Here is a 12,141-nt window from a genome sequence, read left to right on the forward strand (position 1 = left end):
TGTTAAATTCTTCCTAAAAGGTTTGCTATTCTCAATAGTATTGCTGATTCCAAAAACAAAACCATTTTCTTGTTTTATTCTGTGCTCTTGGCTTATGGGACCAAAGCTGCAGATGAGACATTGTGCATTGTGCAGTAACTCTTTAGAGGGCCCATCCACCTATTTTTTTTTTAACCTTATAAACAATAACAACAACAACAACAAAACAAACTCTGCTGGTTTTTTGTTTTGTTTTTGTTTTTGTTTGCTTTTGGACCAGTAATTTGCATGTAATTTGGGAGCCTTGATCACCCGCCCTTGTTATATCTTCATACATCCCTTTGCTAAGCCCTTTGAACCTGGCTCTGGCTTCTGGCCTCTTGAGTTGTATGAATTTTAAGAATTTCTAGTTTCCAATCTGTTTCTTGCCTTTTTTTTTTTTTTTTCCCCTTGCTTCCCAGGTTCAGACTTGCTGGGTGGGGGAAAGTTATATTTTTTTCCTTTCTTGTGTTTTGGTTTCTGTAAATATGTTCTCTAACAACTAATTATTCTTTACTTTCTTTGTCAAACAGGCCACCAAGCAGTTTCTTGAAGAGATTAACAAGTGGACAGTTCAGTACAACGTTTCCCCCCTCTCCTGGAATGTGGCTGTCAAGTTCCTCATGGCCCGAAAATTTGATGTGCTCCGCGCCATAGAGTTGTTTCACTCCTACAGAGTAGGTAGCTCAGGGATGGACCTGAGGTGTGGCACCTGGGCTCTCTATGTTGTTGTTCTCTCTGCTGCAGTCTGCATACATGGTGGTTTTCCCCACTCCCATGAAAAAAAATGGATCCATATCCAAGAGCCCTACCTCGGAGTCAGAAAATGTTTCTGAAGATATTCAGAATCTCTCTAAATATGTTTTTTTTTTGGCCACACTCAAGACATATAAAAATTCCTGGGCCAGGGATTGAACCCTTGCCACAGCAGACACCCAAGCTGCTGCAGTGATAACACCAGACCCTTAACCTGCTGTTCTCTAAGTAAAATTTTTTAGGCTGCCCCGAGGCATGTGGATTTCCCTGGGCAGGGATCAGATTCGAGCTGCAGTTGCAACCTAAGCTGCAGATTCTTAACTCACTGTGCCAGGGATCAAACCTGAGTCCCGGTGCTCCTAAGACACCACCAATCCTGTTGCACCACAGCAGGAGCTCCATCCCTAAATAAATTTTTTAGGAAAAGAAGAGGGATATAAGAAGCACTAGGATTACTTTAAGACTCAAACTCATACCCATTTTGGGGGTCTTCTTGTTCCATATTCATTCTTTTATTCACTAGATATTTATTGTTCCTGGTGCAGAGAGTACTATTTAGAAATAGTAAACAGATAATTATAGAAATGTTAAAATAGGGCAGTGCTGGGTCCTGTGGAAGCACATTCAGTTAGGAGGGTCAAGAAAGCTTTCCTGAAGGAAATGACTTAATTAAGAAGAATAGAAGAGTGAGAAGGAATCAGTAGTGGGGAGTATGGCAGAGGAGATAGCAAATTCGGATGCCTAGTAGCAAGAGAGAAACTGAGCTGAGCAGAAATGCTAAATGGGAGTGAGGATACGGTAAGATTGAGCAGCAGAGGTTAACAAAGGCCAGATCCAAGAATATTTGCTTTCTCCTAAGGGCAGAAAAATTCATTGAAAGTATAGACAATAGAATCTTGATCAGATTTGCGTTCTGGAAGGATTTTTCTCTCTGTGCTTTAGAGGATGGCTCAGAGGGGTAGTACTGGAGACAGACCAGTTAGAGGGATTTTACGCTTACTAGGAGAGAGAGGATTGTGGTATCATTAAGTGTAGTGTCAGGGGAGATGAAGAAAAAAACGGGAAGATTCTAGAAGTAAAATTGATAGGACAGGGTTGCTTGAACTGGTGTGGGAGGAAAAGGGGAATGGAAGATTCCCGGTCTCTGACTTAGGTGGCAGGGTGGTAAATGGTGGTTGCATTCCCTAATTTAAGAGACATGGAGTTCCTTGGCACCATATTGTAAATCAACTATACTCTAATAAAAACTTTTTTTAAAGGAAAAAAGAAAAAAGGAGACACGTGGAATTCCCTGGTGGCCTAGTGGGTTAAGGATCTGTCCTTGTCACTTCTGTGGTATGGGATTGATCCATGCCTGGGAACTTCCACATGCCATGGGCATGGTCAAAACAACAACAACAACAACAACAACAAAAAGTGAATGAGTGCAGGTATGTGGAGAGAGCAGATCATGAGTTCATTTAGGCCATGTTGAAGTTGAAGTGCCGTTAGTTTATCCAGAGAGATATGTCCTCTGGGCAGTTGGGATATAAGTCTAGAGTTCAGAAAAGAAGTCTAGACTCATGGAAGTTCCCAGGGTAGGAGTCGTATCAGAGCTACAGCTGTCAGCCTACACCACAGCCATAGCAACGCAGGATCTGAGCTGTGTCTGTGACCTACACTGAAGCTCATGGCAATGCTGAATCCTTAACACACTGGGCAAGGCCAGGGATCGAATCTGCATCCTCATGGATGCTAGTCAGATTCATTTCTGCTGAGCCACGATGGAACTCCCCTGTATTGTTTTTTAAGGTTGAATGTGAATGCTTTGGGTAGGGCATGCACTTTTTTGTGATCTCAGCACTCATACTGTCTTCACTTGCTGCCTTGCCCTCCTAAGTCATTTGAATTTGAGTTTAGGGATTCATCAGGGAAGAATGTAAACAAATATCTAGTTATTTACCTTAGTGTTCTTAGCTCAATGCCTGGTGCATGTAATTGCTCTACAAATATTTGCTGAAAGAATGAATGAGTTGGTGAGTAAAATGTGTGAGAAAATGAGTGAAAAAAGGCCCACAAAAGCGACTTAGAGGGAGTAGTTGAAGAAACAGAAAAGCCAAGAGGTTTTTTTTTTGTTTGTTTTTTAATCAAAGATAGAGAATGTCTTGGGAAAAAGAGAATGTGAGTGGTCGACCTTGTCATGTAAAAGGAGGACTGAAGATGCCCACTAAATTTAGTGACTGGAAGGTCCTGGTCATTAGAGCAGGAACTCTCAGTGGTATAGTTAGATTGGGAGGTAATGAGAATATAATATAATTGAGTGTGAGGGAGTTGAGGATGAGCTTTAAAGAATCTGGCCAGGGGTACGAGTTAAAATGAGATCAAAATGGCTATTGTTGAAGAGGATATTGAAGGGAGAGGTAGCTCCTATTTAAGGTAGGAGAGGCCTAAGCCTAGAGGATGTGTTAGGATATCTGCTTCCAGACAGTTTTAGGTGCATAGTTTAATATCAGAGCCCTGCATGTTTAAGAACTTTGGCCTTGGAGTTCCCATCATGGCTCAGTGGTAATGAACCCAGCTAGAATCCATGAGGTCTTGGGTTCGATCCCTGGCCTCACTCAGTGGGTTAGGGATCCGGCATTGCCGTGAGCTATGGTGTAGGTCACAGATATGGCCTGGATCCTGCATTGCTGTGATTGTGGTTTAGGCTGGCAGCTGCAGCTTCAATTCACCCCCTGGCCTGGGAACTTCCACGTGGCCTGGGGCCATGGGTGCAGCCCTAAAAAGCAAAAAAAAAAAAAGAAGAACTTTGACCTTGTCTCTAATGATTGATATATATTGGTTGGTCTTCAGGGTTAGGATTCTCACTGATTCAAAGGAAAGTATCTACCTAAGGGGCTGACAAGGTGGCATTGGACAGGAATTCTGATAACACTCAGTTGGCCTAGAGGAGGGTTACAAAAGAATTTATGAATCAGTAAGCTGACTTCTAAAATCCCTTATCTGGGGAGTTCCCGTTGTGGCACAGTGGAATCGAATCCAACTAGGAACCATGAGGTTGTGGGTTCAATCCCTTGCCCCGCTTGATTGGTTAAGGATCTGGTGTCACTGTGAGCTGTGATGTAGGCTGTCAGCTGCATCTCTGAATAGACCCCTAGCCTGGGAATTTCCATATGCCAAGGGTACAGCCCCAGAAAAACAAAATGAAATAAAATCCCTTTTCTCTGAGATTTGGTCATATAAAGCTATCATGGGTATACAGTATTTTTATATTAATTCATCTTGCTTGTTTTATATTTAGGAAACACGAAGGAAGGAGGGCATTGTGAAGCTGAAACCTCATGAGGAACCTCTCCGTTCTGAGATCCTTAGTGGAAAATTCACCATCTTGGTGAGTATTTATGAACCCCTCTTGTAGTATCTCATTATTTCCTTTTGTAGCTATTGTGCTCTCTCTCTCTCTCTTTTTTTTTTTTTTTTTTCTGTTTGCCATTTCTTGGGCTGCTCCCGCAGCATATGGAGGTTCCCAGGCTACTTTTGATCTGATCTACTTTTAAGGATCAAATCGGAGCCGTAGCCGCCGGCCTATGCCAGAGCCACAACAACGCGGGATCCGAGCCGTGTCTGCAACCTACACCACAGCTCACGGCAAAACCCGATCCTTAACCTACTGAGCAGGGCCAGGAATTGAACCCGAAACCTCATGGTTCCTAGTCGGATTTGTTAACCACTGAGCCACGATGGCAACTCCAGCTATTGTTCTCTTTGGACTTAGTTCTAGATATCTTATCCTGATTCTAGAGAGTCTCAACAGTAGAGACCAGATAGGAAACAGCTATGCAGTTTGGCATAAAATTATTCTACTAATAATTGAAATACTTGAAAATTAATTATGCAGTAGATTTAGAAAAGTTTCTTCATTGGTCCATAAAGGTTAGTCAAGGCCTTTGGGATGGGTATACAATGCGTAAGAGGCCCATTCTTCCTTATTTAATGCAAGCTCTCTCCACTTAGAGACTACAACCTTTCAGGTAAGTAAGTATCCAATCTACTTTTAAGGCAGAGCATGGAAACCATGGTTGTATTCTATGGTTTTCTCCTGTTAATGTATTTCTTTGCTATCTATCCTGCCTGGGAAATTAGCTAGGCAGCTAGTGTAGACCATTGTTTAATTTCTCTGTAACTGGAGAGTTAAGACAATGTGTTTTTTTCCTACCATAGGAATATGATCCAGGCATGGGATGATATAAGCTTTCTTCCTTTTCTGGAGCAATTGATGCAAGTCAGAGAAGTATTAGCATGTATTCTCCTCATAACAAACCTTTGTCCAGGATATAAGAAGCCTTACGAATTTTTGTGATTTTATATTTGATTTCTAAATATTTCCTGGTTTTTTGCTCTAGAATGTTCGGGACCCAACAGGAGCCTCCATTGCCCTCTTCACTGCCAGATTACATCATCCCCACAAGTCAGTCCAACATGTGGTACTTCAGGCTCTGTTTTACTTGCTCGACAGAGCTGTGGATAGGTGAGCATGGAAATTATTTTTTGGGTGTTCTGCATCCAGATAGGAAAGTGACAGTGTTTGATTTGATTAAACTCAACAGTACATTCACCATGCTCCTAGGATGTGCACTGGGCACTGCTGTAAAGAGAAAAATTTCCATGTCCTTAAGGGCTTGGCATGTTTCCAGGTGTTATCAAGATGATAGGTATTCTGTATCTTTACCTGCTTGGCTCTATTTTAGGGTAACAGAAGCTGAGAAAGCCAATTAAGTAGCAGTTCTTAGTGTATTGACAATTACTTATGAAAAGGAGTGAAGGTGAGATGTCCTGTGCTGGTTCTTTCTGATCAGTCTCCCCTGATGTTGATTTTCAAAGCCCCCTGAGGCCTAAGTTTCTTTGTAAAATAGGAATAATGCTGAGGGTTTTGAGGATCAACATTCAGAGGAGAGGGGTCCAAGAGTATAAAGTTAAGCAAAGTCATCTTTATAAATAGTTGCATAAGCAAAAAGAACCAGGTCAGGTCATTTCTCTCTGACTAGTCTATAAACAGGGAAACTGAAGCCCTAAAGTTATGTGGCTCTTTTATAGTTAGCACATACTGATTCAACTAGGTCCTAGAGGCTGGTTTCTTCACTCTTGTTAGAACTATTGGTACCCTGCTATGTTGTCTTTCTGATACACTTCCTTTTTTCCCTGGTGCTTGCCATTTTCGCTTTGTTACTGCTCTCAATGTCATTGACTGGTCCTCTTGGTTAGAAGTGATGTATCGAGGGCTAAGACCAGAGATATTAAGAGACAGCTGTGCACAACTTTAGTCATAGTTCTGGACTTAGAGGATGGCAATAGCCAAGGATTGCCTGAGATGGAGTTTGCTTCTGCTGTTGATGTTTAGTGGGAGAAACATCCTAACCACATACACAACATTATTCTGAAAAAGATAATTTACTAATGAAAGAGGACCAGGGGTCTCAGTGGCCCTGTATTGCCCCGTATGAAGTGTAGAATTTCTCAGTTCTTCTTTCCTATGATTGGTCTTCAGGCATAATTTCTAGAATATTGTTCCTTTTGAAATGTTTTTTGAGCTCAGGGGAATGAATAGAAGGCTTTTTTTTTTTTTTTTTTTTTTTTTTTTTTTTTTTTTTTTGTCGTTTGTCTTTTTGTCTGTTGTTGTTGTTGTTGCTGTTGTTGCTATTTCTTGGGCCGCTCCCGCGGCATATGGAGGTTCCCAGGCTAGGGGTTGAATCGGAGCTGTAGCCACCAGCCTACGCCAGAGCCACAGCAACGCGGGATCCGAGCCGCATCTGCAACCTACACCACAGCTCACGGCAACGCCGGATCGTTAACCCACTGAGCAAGGGCAGGGACCGAACCCGCAACCTCATGGTTCCTAGTCGGATTCGTTAACCACTGCGCCACGACGGGAACTCCAGAAGGCTTTTAAATTTTATTTTTATGGTAGCACCCACAGCATATAGAAGTTCCCAGGCCAGGGATGGAATCCCAGCCACATCTGCAACCTACACCACAGCTGCAGCAACATTGGATCCTTTAACCCACTACACTGGCCGGGGATCAAACCCATGCCTCCACAGTGACTCAAGCTGCTGCAGTCGAATTGTTAACTCACTATGCCACAGTGGGAATTTTGAAAGCTCTTTTACCAGAAAATTTAGTATTAGCTTCCTCTGTAATCAGTTTAGAGAGTCAGAGCTCTAATGGAGGCCTAAGAGTGGCCAAAGATTGCTCTTTCCAGTGGAAGTTTTGAATCCCATAGGAGAACCACATAGGTAAACATAATTAAAACTTAGTTTTCATGGAGGTCCATCCTTTTCTTAAAAACCCTCAGTGACTCCTCATTATTGAGAGGGTGCCTATAAGACAAATAAATGTGAAACTTTATTTTCCTAAGCAAAATATTCTCACTAGTGAGTAGAAATTCTTGTTTTCCTTTGTTACCTTGAACCAAGATGAAAGAAGAGGAAACCCTTTCTCTTCACTAAATCCTCTCCTTTTCATAAGGTCCAGCATCTGTGACTGGCTCCCTCATTACTCCAGCCTGTCCTAACATTCTTTTTACTGTGATTTCAATAGCAATTATTACTAATATTATCATTTTGTATTTAATTGTACATGCCTTCATGATGTCATTTTTTTTTTTTAATTTCTTTGTTTTTTTTGTCTTTTTAAGGCCACACCTACAGCATATAGAGGTGCCCAGGCTAGGGGTCTAATCAGAGTTGTTGCTGCCAGCCTACGCCAGAGCCACAGCAACGCCAGATCTGAGCTGCATCTGCGACCTACACCACAGCTCATGGCAATGCCAGATCATCAACCCACTGAGTGAGCCAGGAATCAAACCCACAACCTCATGGTTCCTAGTTGGACTCATTTCCACTGCGCCATGATGGAAACTCCCGTGATGTCATTTATCTTATACTGTTTGTTTTTTTAATCTGCCAATAGATTGTAAGTTTCATGAAGGTAGAACATTATATAATGGAAGGTGTTTCAACATTATGTAATGGAAAATTCCCAAATCTCCATGGTGGAGAGGATACGGCATCATAAACTTTCACATAAACTTTCACTGTCATTCTCTTTTTCAAAGTAATCTGTAACCAATCTCGTCTCATTGATAGGCCCTCACCTACCTCTTTACCCTTCACTATTTGGAAACAAATGTCAGGGACTATGTGTTAAACTTCTTGGTGTTCCCAGTAACATTCTAGCTTTGGAATCAAAGTCAGTAGGGTAGAGAAGCAATTATTCTTAGTACAGAGAATTAGCCATTACTGTAAACCTCATATTCTGTACCCAGAAAGATGGAAATCCTATTGTATTTGTATTTATTTCATGTGCCTTCAAAGGATGAACAGTTTCAGGTCTGGGAATATAGAATCTGCGTCATTTTGCACCATAGCTTCTTTTTATTAAATTCTCTTTCCCCTGGCGCTGACTTCCTTTTGTTTCAATCCCCTGCCACAGGCTGGAGCTATGAGGGGAAAACCTAATTCTTTGATATGGCCCTGTTGAGCTTGTGGAGAAAAGGGAAGCCTGTAGATCTGGATGGTCTATTCAGTGTCTGTGCCGCTCATTTAACAGTATCTTTGATCTTGGGAATCAGTCTCTTGGGGTTATGAAAAAAAGGAGACAAGATTTAACACTTTAACATGTTAGCGGCATTTGAAATTAAGTCTTCTGGAGAAACTTGGGTCTACTTCAGAAATTTTTGAAACGCTGCTCATGGGTAGGTGTTCTGCCTTGTATTCAGTTGAAAGGATGAAGGTATGCAGGCTTCCAGGAGGTGATGCAAAAAAATTAAGGATACCTTGAGATCCCTGACTTTAGGAATGTGTTTTGTGTCAGAAAGTTTTCTTGGGAGTTCCCATTAAGGTTCAATAGTAATGAACCTGACTAGCATACATGAGGATTTGGGTTCAATCCCTGGCCTCTCTCAGTGAGTTAAGGATCCAGCATTGTTATGAGCTGTGGTGTAGGCCGCAGATGTGGCTTGGATCTGGCGTTGCTGTGGCTGTGGCATAGACTGGCAGCTGCAGTTCCAATTGGACCCCTAGCCTGGGAACTTCCATATGCCACAGGTGCAGCCTTAAAAAGCAAAAAGAAAAAGAAAAAGAAAGAAAAGAAAACTGTTGCTGTCATCTGTGAATAGTCCAATCAAGTAATTTATTCCTGATGACCCTTTAGATAGGCAGATTAGAAGCAGGTAAGGATTGGAGTTCCCATCGTGGCTCAGTGGTTAATAAATCTGACTAGGAACCATGCGGTTGTGGTTCTATCCCTGTCCTTGCTCAGTGGGTTAAGGATCTGGCATTGCCATGAGCTGTGGTGTAGGTCGCAGATATGGCTCAGATCCTGCATTGCTGTGGCTCTGGCAAAGGCCAGTGGCTACAGCTCCGATTCAACCCCTAGCCTGGGAACCTCCATATGCTGAGGGAGCGAAAAGGATCCAACGTTGTCATGAGCTGTGGTGTAGGTTGCAGACGTGGCTCGGATCCCTAGTTGCTGTGGCTCTGGTGTAGGCAGGCAGCTATAGCTCCGATTAGACCCCTTGCCTGGGAACCTCCATGAGCCACAGGAGCGGCCCCAGAAAAGGCAAAAAGACCAAAAAAAAAAAAAAAAAAAAAAAAAAAGAAGAAGCAGGTAAGGATTGGGAGTTCCCATTGAGGTATAGTGGAAACAAATCCAACTGGTAACTGTGAGGTTGTGGGTTTGATCCCTGGCCTCGCTCAGTGGGTTAGGGACCTGGTGTTGCCATGAGCTGTGGTGTAGGTTGCAGACCTGGCTTGGATTCTTTTTTGCCTTGTTGCAGCGGCGGTGGCATAGGCAGGCACCTATAGGTTCTATTCAACCCCTAACCTGGGAACCTCCATGTGCCGTGGGTGTAGCCCTAAAACCAAAAAAAAAAAAAAAAAAAAAGCAGGTAAGGATTGGGCTGGGTGGAAGAGTGAAACTCTGAGAAGTCTTCAGGAATTAAGAAGATTGGACTAACATTTTCTGTATCTTCGCATGTTCCTAACCTCAATCTGGGAATAGGCTCACCACCACTTAATGTACTTTTTAAGATGCCTTCCAAAGACCGTTGTGGGTTTATTCTCTTCCTCCATTAAAATCATGAGACAAATACACCATCATTGAGTTTAGTGTTTTGCTTTACAGTTTCCCAGTGGTTTTAAAATATTTTCTTAGTGATGGGCTTCCAGCTCACTGAATTACAATTCAGTGACCATTTATTATGTTCCTATTTACAGGGACTGTGCTGGGGACTGTTGAGGGTAATGAGGAGAACAAAACATGTTTTTTCCCTCTAGGAGAAAATCAAATGGCTGCACAAAGTTGGAGTATGCTAAGAGCCACACACACACAAAATCCATAGAAAGATTTATGGGGCTTCAAGGAGATGAAGGATGGTTGTACACCTGGTAACAATTAGCAGGGAGACCTTCATAGGTGAGGAAACGTTACAGTTAAACATGTAAAGTTATAGAATTTGGATAGACAGATTCAGAGACACAGAAGAAAATTTCAAATTTTGATAGCATTGATGCTCTGGGACGTTCTCAGCCTGTGGGTTTAGTACTTGATGAATCTGGATAAATAAGCACCAGTAAGTATAGTTCTGGGTGCTTCTGTCATGACTCAGCGGTAATGAACCTGACTAGTATCTATGAGGACACAGTTTCAATCCCTGGCCTCACTAAGTGGGTTAAGGATGCAGCATTGCTGTGAGCTGTGGTGTAGGTCTCAGACATGGCTCAGATTTGATGTTGTTGTGGCTGTGGTGTAGGCAGGCAGTTGTAGCTCCAATACAACCCCTTGCCTGGAAACTTCCATATGCTGTGGGTGCAGCCCTAAAAAAAGCAGAAATAAAGAAAGTATAATTCCAATTCCAATATGCGGTTTTCCCCCATACCATCAAGCCTCCCTCAAGAATATACCTCAAGAAAAATACCATCATTTCTCCCTCAAGAGCTGGGTAGTTCTACAGGTCAACTCATTTCTGATACTGTATTCCTGGAGATAGTTTCAGACCCTGCAGATTAAGGGTTCAATCCTATTAGACTGTCCCCTGGCCCCTTCAAACACCAGTGGCAAATCCAGGTTGTCACCTCTGCTTCTGACCATAGAGCAGAAGTTCCAATGCCTCCTCCTTGGGTTCAATTAATTTACTAGAGCAGTTCACAGAACTGAAACATTGTACTTACTAGATTACCTGTTTATTCGAAGAGGGTATAACTCGGGAACAGCCAGGTAGAAGAAATGTATGGAGGGCAAGTTATGGGAAAAGGGGCATGGAGCTTCCATACCCTCCCTGCACCTGCGTGTGTTCATCAACCTGGAAGCTCCAGATCGCATCCTTTCGGCATTTTATGGAGGCTTCATTCATCACAGGCACAACTGATTAAGTCATTGGCCACTGGTGACTGAATTCAGTCTCCAGCGCCAGTACCCTTTGAGGATGTGGGAGGGTGTGATTGGAAATTCTAACTCTTTCTAATCTTGTAGTTGGTTCCTCTGGCCACTAGCCCCTGTCCTTAGATGACTTGAGGGCGTTATCACCAATATAATAACGGATACCTTCTCTGCTCTCCTAGGAAATTGTAAAGTTTTGGAAAGTCTGCCAGGAAACTGGGTCAGAGACCAAATGTGTATTTCTTATTATAACTTCTTTTTGTAAGGCCAGTGTTCAGGGAGGCAGTTATTTCAGTCCCAGATGTGTCTCATACTCTGTCTTTGTTTTTGACCCAGGTTTTCAACTTGCCTCATTCATCTTATTACTTATAAATGTTCTTGTTGGTTTACAGCTTTGAAACTCAGAGGAATGGACTGGTGTTTATCTATGACATGTGTGGTTCTAATTATGCCAACTTTGAGCTGGATCTTGGCAAGAAAGTCCTAAACTTGTTGAAGGTAAGGCTGTGAGAGGGCCCTCTCAACCATCCTTCAATGGTTAGGGTAATTTTTTTTTTATTCTTTGGGAGATTTAGGAATGATGTAAACTTCAGACATAATATTAAGTTTAAAGGTCTCCTGGAAAGATGACCAATAATTGCTTCCTCAGAACAAGAAATAGTCTTAAAAGTAAAATGGGAGAAATTAGAATACATAGGAACATTGAGTCATAAAGGTGGGATGTCTGTTTCTGGGAGTTTTGTAGAATAAGAATTAATGAAGTCTAGGTTTGGCAGTTGAGGGTGAAAGATGTCACCTAGCCAGTGACCTTCAGACTTTTTGTCTCAGTCTAGTCAGAAATATGTTTTACATTGTAATTTAGTACACAGTATATGTATGCTAACTATATACATAGATGTAAAGTTATATACATAGATAGGTTCTTAATCTCTTATCCCAAACTTTTAGATA

General features: G+C 42.1%; 1 protein-coding gene across 2 annotated transcripts in view; it reads left to right on the forward strand.

The window, feature by feature from the left end:
- Positions 1 to 12,141, forward strand: part of PTPN9 (protein tyrosine phosphatase, non-receptor type 9) — an 86,236-nt gene that overhangs the window by 33,722 nt on the left and 40,373 nt on the right. For both annotated transcript variants that reach the window (XM_003128481.4, XM_021099027.1), the window contains exons 2-5: positions 552 to 695; positions 4,055 to 4,144; positions 5,157 to 5,281; positions 11,583 to 11,688. In XM_003128481.4, the coding sequence (XP_003128529.1) occupies positions 552 to 695; positions 4,055 to 4,144; positions 5,157 to 5,281; positions 11,583 to 11,688 (465 nt within the window). The remainder of the gene's footprint in view (positions 1 to 551; positions 696 to 4,054; positions 4,145 to 5,156; positions 5,282 to 11,582; positions 11,689 to 12,141) is intronic.

Source organism: Sus scrofa, chromosome 7 (genome assembly GCF_000003025.6).
Source record: "Sus scrofa isolate TJ Tabasco breed Duroc chromosome 7, Sscrofa11.1, whole genome shotgun sequence".
Taxonomy (NCBI): Eukaryota; Metazoa; Chordata; class Mammalia; order Artiodactyla; family Suidae; genus Sus; species Sus scrofa.